This window comes from Xiphophorus maculatus, chromosome 20 (genome assembly GCF_002775205.1).
Source record: "Xiphophorus maculatus strain JP 163 A chromosome 20, X_maculatus-5.0-male, whole genome shotgun sequence".
NCBI classification, from domain to species: domain Eukaryota; kingdom Metazoa; phylum Chordata; class Actinopteri; order Cyprinodontiformes; family Poeciliidae; genus Xiphophorus; species Xiphophorus maculatus.
The window spans coordinates 12,990,973-13,009,845 of NC_036462.1; the positions used below are offsets into that span (position 1 = coordinate 12,990,973).

General features: G+C 37.7%; 1 protein-coding gene across 3 annotated transcripts in view; it reads left to right on the top strand.

Moving 5' to 3' along the window:
• The window catches only part of kif5a (kinesin family member 5A), an 84,091-nt gene that overhangs the window by 60,775 nt on the left and 4,443 nt on the right, over nucleotides 1-18,873 (top strand). For 2 of the 3 annotated variants that reach the window (XM_023325220.1, XM_023325221.1), the window contains exons 18-26: nucleotides 2,428-2,492; nucleotides 3,550-3,671; nucleotides 7,175-7,276; nucleotides 7,770-7,830; nucleotides 7,929-8,000; nucleotides 8,116-8,220; nucleotides 13,193-13,406; nucleotides 14,989-15,235; nucleotides 16,571-16,632. In XM_023325220.1, coding sequence (XP_023180988.1) covers nucleotides 2,428-2,492; nucleotides 3,550-3,671; nucleotides 7,175-7,276; nucleotides 7,770-7,830; nucleotides 7,929-8,000; nucleotides 8,116-8,220; nucleotides 13,193-13,406; nucleotides 14,989-15,235; nucleotides 16,571-16,632 — 1,050 coding nt within the window. The remainder of the gene's footprint in view (nucleotides 1-2,427; nucleotides 2,493-3,549; nucleotides 3,672-7,174; nucleotides 7,277-7,769; nucleotides 7,831-7,928; nucleotides 8,001-8,115; nucleotides 8,221-13,192; nucleotides 13,407-14,988; nucleotides 15,236-16,570; nucleotides 16,633-18,873) is intronic. The other variant, XM_005797043.3, reaches the window with a different exon arrangement.

The following is an 18,873-nucleotide window of genomic DNA, read 5'->3' on the forward strand; positions in this document are numbered from 1 at the left end:
TGAAATGCATAATCTGGCTTTCTTGTCAAATGAAATGCAACTTAAAATCCAAAGATGGACATAAAATCTTTGATAAGCTGCTACTTTCACAACATCTTTAAAAACTCTAAGTCAAGATAGTGAAATAAAGTAAATGTGACTTAAGTTTGTGTAATGCTTATATTTTAACTAATCAACTTTTAATAAGTAATTTGGGAATTTGTTTTGTTTGACAAAGTGACCACTCTAATCTTAGAGAAATAGGAGAACATGCTGTTCAGCTGAAGTTGACCTATCAGGATATGTACAAAGAAACACCTACTCACCTAAACTAGGAGATATCTGCTAGCAGAAAAATAATCACAAAATGTATTTACAGAAACATCACTGCATCTGTATCCCGTAATATCTTGTTTTTTATCTGAACTATGTGGTGCAACAAGCCACCCCCTCATAAAGAAATATCTCTAGTAAGATTGAATCCATTGGAAAAATAAAATTGTCTGTGTATGAAGTTTTTGAGAGCTCTTACATTTTTAAAGGATCGCTTTAAAAATATCTATGAAAAGATTTGATTTCAATCTGAAATGACATTTAGGATTTTCTTTCACCCGTCATAAAAAGCTACGGGGTGGCTGCCCAGACACTAATTTAATCTTCCATTTAGAGTCAAACTAGAGGAGATGGTTTATCAACTGTCTCACTGGTTTCTGCCAAGGCAGAAAGTAACTGCCATGGCTGCGGATGTGGAGTGGCACCGGCATTGTCTGAAGCCATGGCTCTGCTTTATTAGTTTGGTTAATGACTAGCTCATATCCTCATTAATGATTTTGCCTCTAAACATGAAGTGTTTCTTTATGAGCAATGATGACTGGCTTAGCTGAACATGGCATTAAACCTTTGGCAATCCCCTGTTCATTCAGTATTTCTAATCTATCAGACTGTGAGCCATTTTTTAACACTGTTTACGGAGCAGAATAGTAGCTGAAGTAAACAAATATGGATCATAGCAAATGTAAATTACTCTCAATGTAAAGCCAGGAATCTGAGACAGGACTACCTCCAACAGTTATCAAATCTGCAGTTTCTGAAACGTTTACACCAACTTGTTTTTGCACCAACAATTTTACTGTTTACCACTTTTATTCCTCATTCTGATGCATTGCTTGAACTTAATCAAGTCATTCGCCACATCTAAATAATAAAAAGGACTAAGTTGCTGCCAGATGACTCGCTGCTATTTTTGTTAAAACACAATGGAACATGTTCACCTAATAAAGTGGAAGATTGGTGTATCTATGAACTCTGAACTGGTGGGTCTGACATTTAGTAAAAAATAGAAGTCAGACCCACTTCTGACTTCTATTGATCCCTAAATCAGGTGATTTCTCTCCTAAAACACCTTATTTAGGAGAAAAATCAGGTGAAATATAACACTTAGCAAGACATATTACTAAGTCTGATCAAATAAAACATCTATTTATGATTAAAAAACATTACAAGGTGAATACACCAATGTTGCAAGAAGCAACAAATCTTTTATCCTGTAGGAATAAAACTTATCCCTGTTTGGTGTAAACATTAAACGATTTTGTTTGACATTCCATGTTTCTCCTGTGAAGGACGAAGGACCGCTCCAGTTTGCAGATCATGATAAATTGCAGACGGTTGCCAAAGTCAAACGTTAAGGTCAGCGTTCTGAAACAGTCAAAAGTAATCCCGCCTCAGCAAAATTAATGACCAGGAAACAACAAAACAATCTGTGTTTCGTGGCGACCAAGGTGAATTGTGGAGAAATCGACTTCCTGTTAAAAACTGTTGTTTGCTTCAGTGGAGCATTTTATTCTGTCATCATTTTTTTATGTTGTTGAGGACAAGAAAAATAAGGCTAAATAAACATTTCCCTTGTCCAGGACAAAAAGATTAATGGAACATTTGAAATTTGTGCAAGGCGCAGCTAGCTGCTGCTGCTACTCCCAGTGCTCTTACACAATTCACAAATCAGGCCAGAGGCAATGTAAGTCATTCTTTCTTTGGTTTCCCAGAGAAGTGAATTAAATAACCAGTGGGTTTAAGAACTTGTAAATTCATTTTGGTTGTACTCAATAAGCCAGGCAGACGGGGATAGAAGCAGTTGACAAACACAAAGTCCATGTTGATTGCATTGCCTAGAGCAAGGTGCAGAGCTCAGTGCTTTCATCATCAGACAACAGGGAGTCAATATCTGGTTGGCGTGACCCAAAGATTTAATTTACAGCTATATATTTTCCTAATGAAACCATGACTGATGTCAGCATGAGTATCCTTTAATGATTGGCTATCAGGTCACAGTGGGAATAAAACTGTTATGTGACTCACATTATCACCATGTCAACCTCCTTTCTTGCGTTTTCTTATATTTTCTAACACCCTTTCCTTTGTCATTTGATCTAAAATTGCTTGTTTCAGAAAGCATGTCGCAGATGACCAATGGGGAGAACAGCACATCTCTCCAGAATCTGTCTGATATGAAGGTAACTATGACTACAGTAATAGCAATTTCATATATTATGCTTTTTATTATTACAGAACCACAGCTGTAATGATAAACACCTGCATTAGGTAAATGCAAGTGTTTACAAATGATTTTTTCTTGAGCCATGAATCCACACATCCTGGTGCATTCTTGTATTTCCCAGCACTGGAACAAATCAAATGATGAAGTCACTTCAGACAGAGGAAGAAAGGATTCCTTTGATTTCAGGGCAGTTTGGATCAATTTGACAAAAGATGGAAATTGTAATTGAATTTTTTTTTGTTTTTTTTTTCAGTCCTGTTAGATATAGAAAGGCATCTGAATTATGAAAAAATATATGTATTTTTTACTGTGCTAACATGCATCTGGCCGATTTGGTCAATGGTCACTTTATTAGGTACACTTTGATAGTTCCAGGTTGGACACCTATTTACTTTCAAAACTGTCATAATTCTTCACATTATGAATTCAACGAAACGTAATCTTTTAAAAGTGATAGCATCACGATTTGTCAGCTGCACAACCTGGAATTTGATTTACATCTACTCCAGGTTTGGAAATACACGAATAAAACTGAGTACAGAAAAAAAAATCTGTTTTTAAAGTTATATTCTCTGCTCCCCTGACAAAATTTTGCATCCATCCATCCTTAAGAAGGGCCCAGAATGGATGATTAACTTTGCTCATTTGATCCTGGAGCAGTGAGGAATTTTGTCATAAAAAACTTGTGGGAACCGTGGCTATAAAGCTGCTGTATTATAGGTGGAAAGTAACGGTGATTTTTTTGCTTAGATCTGTATTCATGCGAGTGTTTTTGCCTCCGAGCTCCAGCTTTATTAGCTGAGTCCTAAATCAGTTTCAGTGGCAGTGTATTGACACTGGTTGTCCTGTGTTCAATGCCTAGAGAGCCTTTCAAGTTCACTTCTGCACAATGTGTGAAATTTCTTTTCCCCTGGTGTTTAGCTGTTTGCCCTTTCCTCCCACATCATGTTGCTCCCTTTCCTTTGTGAGGAAGACTTTGCACTCACTTTATTGGTCTTTTTTCTTTCTTGTTGGTGACTCCTCAGAGAGCTCTGGAGGAACAGATGAAGTTGCACCGTGAAGCCCAAAGCAAGCAGCTTGGCCGCCTTCGAGACGAGATCAACGAGAAACAGAAGACCATTGATGAATTAACCGAGTTAGTACTTCTTTCAGTTTACTTTAATATGCATTAAATTTTCATTTTTACTCTTTTGACAACAAGACAAGAACATACAAAGGTGAACATAAAGTTTTTTGGGGTTTTTTTTACCAAATAATGTCCAGCATATTTAACATTGTTTTTAAGACTGTTTTGCATCTCAGGCAGTACATTAAATGTTTTCTAAAACATGCAAATGAATATATAAAAAATAAATGCATTCTGAATTTCACAAAAAATGTAGAAATATAAATCCATTACTTCCTTTTATCAACCGACTGTGTAGCTGAGGCATCAGACCTGGAAGGGAAACTCAGACATCCAGATAGTGACAAGCTCCCTAGTCTGAAGGGATGAACACACACTTTAGTGTTAGTTCCTGGTCTGCTCTGGTGTTTTCCTGCAGTGGCATGTGCTTGGATGCCCTCCAATGCAGCATCCGCATTACTGCAGGCACCCAAGAGTGCTCCTTATGTAACTAACCATCTCAGATGACTTCTTAACAAGGAATGGAACAGCGGCTCTCCTCCAAGCTGCCCCCCTGGTTGATGGACCTCCTTAGTTTATAGGCGGCGCCCAACCATCCTACTGCTGAAGCTCATTTCAGCCATTTGCATCCTGGATCTATCTCTTTTCTCACCATGGCAGATAGAGGCATCATTTGCACCAGAGAAAGTTAGGTCCTAATCTATCTATCATCCTAACATCATCAACATGGAGGGAGGTGTCATCATTTTCTTTCTTTTTGAGCACCATTCATTTAGGATATAAAGACCTGACTTCAGCCTCTTCACTCTGGTGCAAACCACTCCAGTGCCTCATCTGCACAAAGCAAAGACGAGACCATAAGGTTCAATCCTAAGAACAAGTTGGACGTTGTGACAAAAATATTGGCACTCCACTTGGTTGAGGTCAGGGACCCAAATCCAGTCCCCAAGAGCTATTACCCTGCAAATTTTAGTTTCATCCTTTCTGCAGCATATCCTAATCAAATGAATTAATTGCTACCTGGCCTCTGTGGAACTGAATGACTGTTTATAAAGGAAATCAGCCATTAGTTCAAGTTGGTAGGAGAAGGAGTGCATTTTAACCTTTTACCCAGATGCACCCACCTGTCCCTAAAAGGTATATCCACAGAACAGATGTGGGTCATTTGCTACCAAAACAAACGAGTTATGACAATATTAATTAGCAAATCTCTTTGGGTTTAACATCAGTCCCTGATATAAAATTGTTGAGGTATATATCCCGTGTTAAAGATTTGAAAATCTTAAAAAAAATATTTTTTTTGCATCTTCTTTCCCAAACCAACCTTCATTAATTAGAAGGCAAAATATTCAAACAGCATAGATTAAATAGTTTTAGCTGAATTCTCAGAAGATTTAAGCCATCGCTACAAGAGATAAAGATGTGGGTGGCAAACAAAGCTGTGGAGTAGGAAGACATTGGAGCTTAGCTGCTTCTACCAAACCTCCGCATGAAAAGCCACTAGTCTGACTCAGCCTAAATGTGAAAATAGCTGTCCCTTTAGGACCTGAAACTGATAGTGTACTATACCGAACATGACCGCCCAGAAGGAGCTGCAGACCCCATCAAATAACTGAAGCACACATCCCAACTGGCCTCAGAGTAACCCACTACCACCAAACGAAGAGATGTGAAGAAACACACATTTGGTACAGATCTGCTTATCCTGCTTTCACAGTCTGAATTTGGATAAGCAGCTTGGAATGGATTGATGGGTGTTATTGAGGCCGAACGGATGTGAAAGAGAAAAAAAAAGAGACTCCCTGCAGATCCTTTTATTAAAACAGGGGCAAGTTGGTGCAGATGTCTTTTTTTATGCGTTTCATATTTCAAAGATGGAAGGATTAGAGAAAGGAAATACCTTAAGATAAAAGGGGCATATTAAGATGTGCAAAAAAGTTTACTGGTAAATATTTTTAATATTGAGAAGGGAATTTTAGTAGTTTAGTGTTGACCTGATTCTATGCAGAGGCCAATCAATCAGCCCATTTGCTGTCAAAGTGCTCATCAAGGGTATGAAGCACTGCTGTGAATTTTAATCTTTCCACCACCACCAAAAACTCATTTTTGCTGGTTATCACGAAACTGAGGCCAGAAGTGCCTCAGACCATGACCAGAGCAGTTATTTTCTCATTTGAAGTAAAGACATGTGGCAACACCAAGCAAAATGTTTTACCTTAAGATGGTCAAGGAATATCTTGGAAGAGATGCACTGCATTTCAGATCTCTTCAGTGTTTGCCTGTTTGTCTCTCTTAAATCCTTGAAATAACTAAATTTATTTTAACATCAGACAAAGATAACTTTGTTAAATACAAAACAGTTGTCATATGAACGTTTAATTCATCAAAAGAAGAAAGTAGGTTCTTATGTTAAAAAGTAATTGTTCTCCAAACTTAATAGTTTGTAGTTGGAAGTGCCACTCTTGGTACCAGTCACTGTTGACTGAACAAAGCAGTCCCATATCATCACTCTACCTCCACTATGTTTGAAAAAGCATAACCTTTTCCTGAACTGTTGTTAGTACATTTAATATAACAGGACACACAGGAAACAGTTCTACATTTGTTCCTTAAGTCCACTGAATATTTTCCTACAAGCATTAATGATCATGAGGATATTTTTGGCAATAATTGCATCTTTTTTTTTTCTTTTGGTCAGTAGCGATTTTGAGCTTTCTCACTGATGACCTTCTTGCCCAGTCGTTTCCATATTGTTGAGTCATAGAAGCTAACATTAATTGATGCGTTTGAGGTCTGCAATGCGTAAGATACTGTTGTAGGTTCTTTTATGCTCTTTGAATCTTACTTCTGTGAAGCATCACTGCCATTCCATGTTTTCTCCATCTGTGGAAATTAGTTCCGTTTATGGTTCATTGGGGTCCCAAATCTTTAGAAATATCTTTGTAACCCTGAAGCTTAATAGATATTTTTCTTCTTGACTTTTTTTTAGATTGGGGCATAAAATGTATTTTTTAATTTTTTATTAGATCTTTCAGCCTTCTTCAAATTGTCAGATGGGTTCTACGTAAATGATTTATTGTTTCTCCAGATCTGGCAGTGATCAGGCTGGGTATAGTTGAACTAAAAATCTCGATAATTCATGATTTAACAAATGTGTCAATACTTTTTCATATGAGACCAATCAGCATGTTAAAACTTTTTTTTTTTTTTTTTGGTTTTACTATGGCTATCTTTGTCGTATCATAAATGTATTTGATCTAAGAAGCTAATTGCAGCAAGAAAGTGAAATAAGTCTGTAAAGAGGTAAATAAATTTTGACAGCACTGTAGGTAACATTAAAATATGAGAATTACTTTGCTGCAGCACAGCGTGATGCAGAGAAGTAGAGGAAAGTAACTCCCATGTGTGAGCTATAATACAGTTTCTGTATCTGCTTTCTATTCTGGAAAAGCTGTTAAAGCACAAAGCATCAGTTTGCCGGCCCTGACCTGATCGGTTTTCAACTTTTTCAGCTGCAATCAGAAGCAGCAGCTGGAGTTGGAGCAACTGCATGGTGACTTTGAATGTCTCAGAAGTCGGGAGCATCACAAGAGCCGGCAGCTGGAGGAACTGACGTGAGTCTCTTCTTTACTGTTCTGGCCGTCTTTCAGACACCTCGCCATATGGAGTCCTGGAGGCAAGCTGCCTCTTTAGATTCCCATCTTCCTGTTTTTTTTCTTTTTCATTTGTCTTTTGTTTTCCCTATTTTTTACCCAGCCACTCTACAGCTCTGTCAGTCTATTTATAGTGGATGATTCTAGCACCGTACACTTTTTGCACCATTTTCTTGCATTGCGTCCATCTTCCTGTCCAACCCATTTTGCATCTCCATTAAAGTTCCTGTTAATAAGGTAGCAGCTGGTTGTAAAGGGTCCCTTTCTACATTGACCTTTGCAGCATATTGCATCAGATGGCAGATGGGCAACACCCCCATGAATGTAGCAGCCGGTCTATGCTCCCTTTGTTCTCCAGTCATGAATTATTCTGATCTGAATGAGGTAATCATTTGGGTAAAGACAAGTTCAGTTTTCAGATGTTCTGTCTGGTCATCTTCCTGTCTATGTATAGATTTCTCTGCGAACGGCATGAGCAGTCAAAGCAGGACCTGAAAGGACTGGAGGAGACTGTTGTAAGTCATTATTTACTGTCACGATGTGACCTTCAGGAGCTGCCAATCCAATTACAGCTCCACTAAACAGCTAATTTACTCATTTCCTCCTTCTGTAGGCCCGTGAACTCTACAGCCTGCACAACCTCCGCAAGCTCTTTGTTCAAGACCTCACGACTCGAGTCAGAAAGGTAAGGCTAACAAGACCAGACAGTCTCTAAAGTCCTGACAATCCAACATTTTCAAAAGCAGCAATTTCTGTAATGCAGTTTTGACAGATGTTTCTTTTTTTTTTTATTTTGACAGAGTACAGAGCTTGAACCTAATGATACCGGGGGATTTATCACTCAAAAACAAAAGATTTCTTTTCTTGAAAACAACTTGGAGCAACTTAGTAAAGTTCACAAACAGGTAACACAAGTGAGAGATTTGAGAAAACACAAAATATTTCACTACAGAGTTTCCTGACTGACCCCAGGAAGCTGGTTCAGTAGGCAATGCAACGGAAGAAAAGTTTAGATCAACATATAGCCGTGTGCAAAAACGACCCAGTTATAATGTAGATCAAACTGAGAATCTGTGGCAGAACTTGAATATTATTGTTTATGGACAATATTCAGTCAATCCTGCCTAACACTTAAGTTTTATAATTGACTACTACTCTATTGCCATTTGGGTTTAAGGGATGAACTGGGGTGAACTGTTGAATTCTGCTATACCGTAAGTAAAAGCAGCATTTGCACCATCAATCTTCAGCATAATTAAACAGAGCAAATTAGGTGTCAAAAGTTATAAATTTTAGAAAAAAACAAACAGTAAGATAAAATTAGGACAATTAGTCTTTGTACACAAACACAGAACAAATAGACATACACACGCAAACTCACTTCCCATCTTTAATATTCCTAAATGGACCGTTGCAGAACACTAAGTGGTGATCCGCTAAACGCTTTGCAGACTGGCAGAATATTTTGAGGCCGGCAGATTGGTATGAGCTGCACTGCAGCAGTTTGTCAGGCTGAAAACCAATCCCGAGGATACTGCTGGGGGTCTCAATCCCATCCTCTACCTGCTGGCACAGTGCAGATGGAAAAAAAAAAGCTATGGTCGTAAATCAGCAAGCTCCCCAAGGAGCATGATAAGACTTTCAAAGAGTGTGGGACAGTGGTAGATTTAATCATCCATCTGTCCGTCTAGCTGATTTCTCTTACAACATTCCTTAGCTCCTGTGGGAGTCTCTGCTCTGTTTGTCTTTGTTTTCTTTTAAAATGATTCACAGCCAACCAATAAACTCCTACAGCTGAGCATAAGGTCAATTAACTGACTTCTTAGATGTTTTGCCTGTTGGCCAAGTTTGCTTGCATGTAAAACCTCCTAATTCAGAATCTCTGCAGGATGGAGATTAGGTTGCATGATCACGTTCTGGCAGAGTGTCACTGTTTAAAGGTTCGGTCATTATCTTTCCCCAAAGAAACCTGCATAGAGCAGCAATTAAGGTGCAGAACAATATCCACATAGATTTTGCTTCATGAGGTTAAACAACTATCATCTGTTTTACCTCACTGTTGTTTGTTACACTGTTTTATGAAGAAGTTGTTAAAGCTGAAGTATGGCCTTTAAAAGATGACCATATTCCATAAACAGTTATACTTTTAAATTAAAATTAATTAATCTGTTGAAAATAAATTAACTACCAAGCATAGCGTCATGATTGTTTGTTTTATAAATAAATGATCTGCCCGTCACAATCACTGGTAAATAAATTGTAAAAGGCACTAAAGTAGATTCATATAAAGACTTGCTGTATTTTAATTGTTTTTGTCAAAATAGTTTCCACACTGTTAGAAAACTAATGCCACTTATTGATACCTTTAACACGCAATAGACACTCCATGGCAACCAGTTGTTTGAAAGCCATGCCAATAAAAAGCCTTTATTTAATTTATTCACATTTACTGTGAACTTGACTAGAACCTCAATTTGAAATGACACTAAAGTTTAGCTTTCAGTAAAATACACTTCAAGTGTGTTTGAAAATCAAAGGATGATTTTGTGAGGACAAATAGTACCTAGTGTTAGGCACAGTGAAAGATCTGTGATTCTGTGGGCCTATTTTTATTTATTTATTTATTTTGGAAGATTGAAAATCCTGTTTGAGGACATTTTATGTGGAATCTTTGACATATGAAGAGTTTAAAATAAAAATTATTTTGCTAGATAATGATCCTATAGCCAGTCCAACAGAGCAATAGTTCAACAGATAATAAAACAACCGTCCTTCATCAGAATCCCATCCTGAGATCTAATTGATATTTTAAAAACCCTGTGGAGTGAGCTGAAGAATAGAAAATAAGAGTAAATTTAAGTGATACTCAGAGAAATTGTGAAGAAAGGATCCCACTCTCTGTATCCTCCAACCTTGTAAAGTACTACAGAGGAAGATGAAATACTGTCCAGTTCATAAAGGGGGCTTGTATAAAATATATACATTTAAAGGGTAGCTATAAATGTGGCTGTTGTTGTTGCGCAACACCCCCCCCCCCTCCTTTCTGTCTCTACTCTCTCACTCTCGTACTTCCTCTTCTGAGAGGGGAGATGTGCTACCAGCTCTCCATCTAACGGGTTAATTGAGTTTCCTAAATCTGCCGGGATTTACCCTGTCCAGAACTGAAGTAAACTCTGTTTAAGCTGGTTTCGAGAAACGATTCACCTGATTTTTAACGGCCTACATCCAGGTGTCTCACCCTTCTTCCCTCTGTGAATTAGCCAGACTGAGCAGCCTACAGCCAACTAGTTTCACAGAGCACACCTGTTAACGGTCGCTCGTTCTCTATTTTACAACTTGCATTTGTTATTGAACCAGGTAGGTTTTAGTGACTCGGGCGAGTCCCAAGGATGACGTTTTAAATTTGGGCTACCAGCAACCTATAAAACATTTTAAACTTTTTCCTCTCCAGAATCAAACATCACAGCTATTTTACAACCATCAAAGAACTTTAAGGTGACTCATTAACTGAATGTCCACAACATCTTTTAGATTTTCTTTATGCTAAATATTTTATTAGTAAGGCATTTTTGCAAGGGTCAGTACAGCTTAATTCAGTAGCAGAAATAATCAAATAAGTAAAATCAATCATCTAGTCTATCTTTCCCTACTGCTGACACTGAAAACTAAAAAAGGAACCTTTGAGAGAGACGGACGGAGCCTGGCGCCTCGAACCCCAGACCTGGCACGACGACGAAGAAGGTGCTGCAGCAGGAGGAAGACGCCGATCGATGAAGGCCAGGATCTCCGCAGGTCTGATGATGAAGAAGGTGTTGCAGCAGGAGGAAGACGCCGATCGATGAAGGCCAGGATCTCCGCAGGTCTGATGATGAAGAAGGTGTTGCAGCAGGAGGAAGATGTTGATCAGCGAAGGCAGGAATCTCTGTAGGTCTGATGAGCTTCTTCTCCGCATGGATGGTGAGGTCACACAGGACTTGGTGCTGGCAGGAAGGAAGGCACCAGTTCTTCTTCTTTGTCTTTGCCTTTGTCTTCATCTTTGTCTTTGGGGTCTGAACCCAGCCGATGAGAGAAGTGCGATTCGAAGCCACAGGTTGTGGGCCAGACGGGTTGGTCCCCATGCATGAGCAGGACAGTCTTCGGCTCCGTGGCCCCGGCTCTTCTTCAGCTGCAGAGTTCTTTGTCCATCTCGATCTTGGCTCGAAGCTGCCCGGAGGATCCAACGAACGGTTCCTCTTTTGCACTCACCTTTTATAGGGTTTCTTTGGCTAGCACTGTTGCTGGGCTTGTTTCATTGGCTGACTGCTCAGATGATTTCATATCCATCACTGTCTTACAGACATGTCCTGATGTCTGTGCTAATGTCCCAGGGTTGCTCAACCTCCTATGTCCATTGCCTGCACAACCTTTCACCTACTCTCTAAATAAGGCGTTGATCATCTCTGCTCTCCTGTTAGTTCCTTGCCTTTCACCTTTCACCTACTCTCTACCTCCAACATATCAGTGATGTTTAATTGCAGTTACACCTTTTACACCATTTCAAGTTCAATGTCAAAATCACATTTATATCACATTTATTTTCTTTAGCTTCTCTGATCTAGCATTCATTTATAATTTTATAACCATAACTTATATCACATTTATTTTCTTCAGCTTCTCTGATTTATCATTCATTTATGATTTTATAACCATAACTTATTAATTATACTTATTATAATCTTAATGTGAGTTATTACAGATGTTTTTCTGAAAAGAAACCAAGAATAATACATGATTCTAATTATTTGATGCCAAAGTTACAGTTACTTGTTTTTCTTGTAACTGTTCCCACAAATGTTCGTGTAAATATTATTACAAGTAAACCAATATTAATATAAGTATTTTACTTTGAATCTTATCAAATTACTCAAAATGTTTAGATTTCATTCTTTAAACTTTCATGATTTAAAATAAGGAATAGTCTCAGCTATTTTTATAAATCTGCAGGCTGGAACTTACTTCCTCTTTTTCCAGGAAACCTGCTTTTCCTGTTTAATGACTCTTTCTGACTGACTATGATTTCTTATGATTAGATAGAAAAAAGTAGAATTAAAGCAAAGTTTGCATGAGACAAAAACAACACACACAACCAGATTTATTTTATTGACACTTAAGTCTACTGTTGGGCCTAGATATCACTTGAGTGATTCATTTTAAAGATAACTTTATTTATTATTACTGTTAAACTAACTTTATTGACACTTAAGTCTACTGTTGGGCCTTGATGTCACTTGAGTGATTCATTTTAAAGATAACTTTATTTATTATTACTGTTAAACTAAAATCTCCAGCATGGGGAAGTGGGATGAGCTCGGATTTTCTTGACACTGTGAAGTTGCTGAAATGTGATTTTCCTGCTGTGGAAACGTTTCCTCACGAAATAAAATGAACTTTTACTGTAAGATTGAGCTGCTGAAAGACAAGAATAACCTATTTCCAGTTATTTAACAAGTTCATCCTAAATTTAAATTTCTCTACACTACTCTGCATGTCATGTTAGGAAGCACCAATTTATGATGTCTTCCTTTACTCATAAAATATCAATTGAGCTAAAAAGTAAAAATATTGTGGTCAAATAATTAAAATCCTGTTTAATCCCTTGTATTTAAAACCTTGTTGAAAAGGATGGAGCATTGTTCAGAGCAGCATGTTGTCAACGGAGCATGGTTTACTTTCACAAGTATTGTTACTCTAATCAAAAAGTTGAACAGGTTTTAAAGATTATGTCATCTTAAAGATCAAATCAACTCCATTGTGAGCTCTACCTCACAGAGAAAGGCAAGAGTACCAATCCTGACGTTGTCAGTCCGAGTGTGGTTAATTTTTTGACATGGGTTACAGCTGGTACGCGACAACGCAGATCTTCGCTGTGAGCTTCCGAAACTGGAGAAACGTCTCCGCTCTACCGCCGAGCGAGTTAAAGCACTGGAGGGAGCGTTGAAGGAGGCGAAGGAGGGCGCCATGAAGGACCGTCAGCGCTACCAGCAGGAGGTGGAGCGAATCAAGGATGTGATGAGGCGCAATCCTTTCCGCCGCCCCCACGCTGCACAGATAGGTAACATAAACACCTTATTCACATCCATGAAATGACCCAGACTTTTCACTATGTCTTGTTGCTAACCTTCTGCTCCAAATAGTTTTTGTGTGGCGTGCTGCATTTCAGTAAATGTGCCCAAAAGGAACTACATCTTCCTATAAAACTATGCGCTGAATATCCTGTAGTTATATTTATATGTAACATGTATAAATAACATAAAAGACAGCTGCATGTGAAAATAAATTTGATACATTTAAAGCTTTATGTAGACTATTGATTAATATTTTGTATTTAAATATTTTGTATATTGCGAGTCTCTATACTGCCAAAGTCTTGTGTTATCTAAAAAACTCTCCTGTGCCGTTCCTAAGGGACTGGGAGAATTACTGAGCTAGAAATTAAATCACACTGCTGCAGCTAATATTTCTTTAAACTTGGTATTGGACTAAATTATGCATTAACAATTTTTTGGTCTTCAGGCTGACAATTATCATTCCCATTTATCAAAGTTATTGCTTAGTGTAGCTTATTACAGCAGCAGTGCTGTTTAGTACTCAAATTCATATATTTATTTAAATCTTTTTTATATTTATAACCCAAGAATATCATGGAAGTGTCATGAAGGTTGACTATTATAATAATAGGAGAACACACAATGGAAATCATCCATAATTTCATATATAACCCATATTAATTAATTTTATAGGAAGTTAACATTATACAGATTATTACTAAAATAGTCTTATTTCCCTTAAGATGTTTTTCTTTATACGGTCAGTTTTCCTTTGGTCCCTAACATTTAATTTCTCTCACCTCTGGTCGTCCGCCGCCTTTCCATGGCACTGAGAAGAATTGATAACCTTGCTGCAACTATCCCTTTTTATGTCCCTGCCGTGGCTTCCTCACAAACAACATTCCCAGTATGCTTCAGTTCCACTCGTTTGTCATCTCTCTCTTTCCTTTTCTAGATCACTTTTATGTTGCATGTGTGAGTGCGGTGCAGCAATTTTTGCTGAAAGTGGCTCTGAAACCAATCTGGTTTGGTAGTCAGGAAACAGATGTACTTTAAAAACACATTTAGCAGAAGAAGCTAGATTATGAGATATTTATGTTTACCAAACTGAACAGTAGCGCTCTGCTGTTTGAGTTTTATAGGTTGCACAGACATGTGGCAATAATTGAAAAGTAGAAAACATCTAAGCTTGAAGAGGTTTAGCACTTACTGAAATATTCCCTCATGACAGGATTTGCACTGTATGCATTTAAACAGGAAAGCTGAAGCTTAGAAAAGGAGTATAATTTATTTTAATCACCAGCTCCCATCTTGAGCGGTTCAACCAAAGATAATTGCAGTGAAATAATGAGAGGCACGCATGGCTCTGCTATGAGAAAACAAGATATTGATTTATGTGAGAGGTCTTAAAATGATGGTTTTCATTACAGGATTATTCCAAGTCAATTAAGAATAACCGAGAAGTTCTAAATTAACACATTCACAGCTTTCTAGAGACATTAAAAACTTTTAGGAAACTAAATTTGTCTTAAGGTTTTCTGGATGAATCCTGCAATCTGTGCATCAGCCCTCTGTTATTGCTTGCAGCCAAGCCTGTGCGTCCCGGCCACTACCCACTCTATCCTCCCATCAACCACTTCTTCATCCGGGGCTACAGCGAAAACCCCGTTGCTTTCTGCAATGCCGGTTTCCAGAACAAAAACAACCAACCAGCAGCTCCCGTGGATGCTTCCCCAGTACATGACGCCGAGGCCAGATTACCTAAGGATGAGTCCAACCAGAACAGCTCTGCAGAACTACTCGACCCACAAAGTGACGACGACGGCGACACTATGTGAGTAAGCTCTATTTCCCATTTTATAACTAGTTTTTTGAACTCTGACATTGTGGTTTGAACCTATAATATTAGCTCAAGATTTCATTTGTGTAACTTTATAAGTCCTTCAGCTTTGTAGTGGTGAAGTTGCCATGATATCCTTTCAGTAATAAGCACAATTACAGGTTCTGAACACTGTACTAAAAATATTTTATATCTTTACAAGCAGATGACTTTCTTTATTTAACTGTTAAGTACAAATTAAAAGTTGGATGTACACTTATAGAGAGGCAAATATTTCCAAACTGAAAAGTGAATGAGATTTAGATGCAGCCCAACGATATTTATGTAAATTTATGTACATCATAACAAGAACAAATTGGTTTGGATTCTGAAACACAAAGGCTGTCATCAAGACGACATCTTAGAAAATACCAGTTGCTGCACTCCATGTACTTTTTATGTAAGAGAAAAAGAAGGGGAAATAATAATCTGCTGCTGTGGGGATTATGTCTATCTCATGTATAAGTAAATAATTAAATCAAAACCAATATTAAATCAAAAAAATGCCTCAACGGTGTTAAAAATTCAATACTTTTTATATTCAGACTGAAATCTGAATCACTGGAACTTTCTAACATATTGTGTTTTATACAGGCTTATCAAACAAAAGTTAAAACAAATGTACTTAATCCTTGCTTTTTGTTGCATTGAGGATTGGGATTACTTTATCTGACAATTTACCACTTCATATACGACATGCAGTTGTAAAGATTAGAAGTGTGTACACATTTTACAATCCCATGTGCTTTTTGGAATGAATCAAAACATTCAACTCACTTAATGGTCTAGACATCATTCTTAATGTGGTTCTGATGTGATGTAGTCAGCTGCTTGCGTGAAGCTCTGTGAGGAACATTTTATTCATTTTTCTCTTTGATTACATCTGCATCTCCTGTGTTTGTGGTTGAAGAGAGAACAGCTGTGATTTGATGCAAATTAGTCACAGCTGCTGGACTTGACAGACATGTTTGCGTCATGAACCAAATGAAGGGTTAATAAAATTGCTGTCTTTGTGAATTGCTACAAAAAAGTTGAGACCGTAACTTCTTTTCTTATGACAGTAGACATTCACTTTGGAACCAACAGCCTTAAGCTCAACTTTCCAGAGAGAAATTCTGCTTTATTTATTGTTCACATAACTTTCTACTGCTCAGAGAGTGTTGACTTCAAATAATACAAATGATTCATTTAATAGCTATGACCAGTTTTTCTTATTTGTTGTTTAATCTGAAGATAAATACAAAGATTTTGTAACATATTTAACATAATTCCCTGTTTTGTTTCTTTTAGGCTTTCAGCTGAACCAGTAAGCAAAGCAGAGAAATCTTCAGAAATGCTTGATTCAGAAAACGGTGAGCCTCCTACAAGTAAATCCTGCTAAAGCTATAAGTAACCCTGATCAGCAGGGGCTCAATTCACATAAATTTATGAGTGTAATTTCCTTATAACCATTATGCCCTCATACCAGCCATTAAGTTCAGATGTTGTTTTATAAACTCTTAGAAAGAGCAGACTGTTAAAACAGTTAACGGAAACTGTCCTGCTGCGGTTCATCTGGTTTTTATTTCTTATTTCTGAGGTGATTGGCAGATTTTAACTTGATGTGAATTTTGGAGGTTTCCACAATGTAGGTCAGAGTCATAAAGTTTCTACATTCTTACAAGATCCAGACTGTCATGTTTTAGGGTTTGCCCAGAGAATGTGCAGCCAACTGTGAGATCCTCCTGCTGCCTGAAGATTTTGTCCGTCTTCATCTTCGTGTTTGTGTTCGTGTGTTATCAGCGGCAGACTCTGGGGGAGACAGATTAGGCTTGCAGTGTCATTACTCAGCGAAGCCGTCAGACAAGCTGGAGGACCAATTCAGCCTCTGACCCAGTCATGACAGTAGTTTGAGTTGTGCAACAACATCACACCACTTTGATTCACTGGGAATATCAATAAAAGTCACAAATGGTGTTGGGATCACTTCATCAACATGCTGCAAGTGTTTATGCATTTCATTAAACATCAGACCTGATCACTGTTCTGCAGAGAATCCTTCAGGGATCTAATCACCATGGATTTAGTTTGTGCTGCTTGGAAGTAGCAGTGATGTTTTTTGTTTGTTTTTTTCTTTATTTTTATTACCACAGTAGTATGTATTCTGTTCAATTTATTTACCAGGTTAAACCTCTAAGGCTGCAGTCCCTCTTTCCCCTCTAGTAATTTCCACTCTGGTACTTCAGTGTGATGAATTTCAATAAGAGCTTGTGGGAAAATGCGGCCAAATAGCTCCACAAGGCTTCAACCCCAAGTTTTTCTCCTGCTTTTTTCTCATCTCTATGATGGAGCCTTGAAAGGTGATTTGCTCTGACAGCAGAAGATTTTTAGTACTTCTCACAATGCTTCTGTTTTGTATTTTTCTTCCTGAATATAAAGCCAGTGAAGCATGAGATCTGATTAAATTATTCACTAATTAAATCAACTTCCCTTTGTCCATCACGGGGAAGTTACGCTCAGTCTTTCTGCATCCCGAGCAACAGTCAAAGCTCTTTGTTACGTTCAGTTGTCGATATGTGTGTCAGGCAGCCAAGGGAAAGTTTTGTGAAATCAATTCTTGTCAGGAAGGCTCAATGGTAGATTACTGGATTTAGTAATAAACTGGTTGCCAGCACTGAGAAGCACCTGGAAAATGGATTTAGCTCAACAAACTGCACAGAGGATAAATATGGTCAGGAAAAAACCCTCCATTTTCTATGTAAACGCTGCTCTGCTGCACTGATTGTCTACCAGTAATGGCAGCTTTTAAGAAGGATGTGCTTTTAATGAACATTTTAATGAAATTATGCTTTTGGAACCTGGATGGTTTCTGATATTTGCTGTACAAAAAGAAATACTGACAGCAGTGACTCTTCTCTTGTTCAGCCGGGTCCAACGAAAGCAATGAGTGAAAACAACCAGGAATCACATTAGCATTCATCTTCATCTGCTCTGTGCTTAAGCTTGTATTTGCTTTTTGGTTAAATTCAGACATTAAAGTACCTCTTGGTCAGACCCACATTAACTAGAGGTCTGTTGTGCAGCTGAGTCAATTTTATAGCTTTTTGTTCAGAAAAGGGTTCTCATTCCATTTATATTCATAGTCTCTGTCCTGAAGTTTCATTCTAATCCTTTTTATAATTTGCATAGCCATAATGACAGGAAGACCTAAACTGTGCAGAAATATATTAAAAATGTGATGCTCCTGCCTCATTTCATTTGTTTTTCTTGAGAAAAACCTGTGTTTTATTGTTTTTGTTGTTGTTATATAAACAAAATAACAGAAGAAAAATGTAGCTTTTTAGCTGGTAATGAATAATATGAGTGAAAGAATTATGGAAAATTCTGAATGATGATTCTAATTAGTTTTTGAGTATGATTTTAGTGTTTAAACAACCTTAAAAAGGCACATATATTCATACAATCTTTCCTCTTTCAGCTGTGTTCGGACTGCTACCTATTGATTAATACATTTTGATGAGAACTGAAAAATATGTAAATAATATTGCAAAATACAATGGCAAGAACAATGAAAGAGAAAAAGATGCAGTCAGTTACATTTTGAACTGGGATAA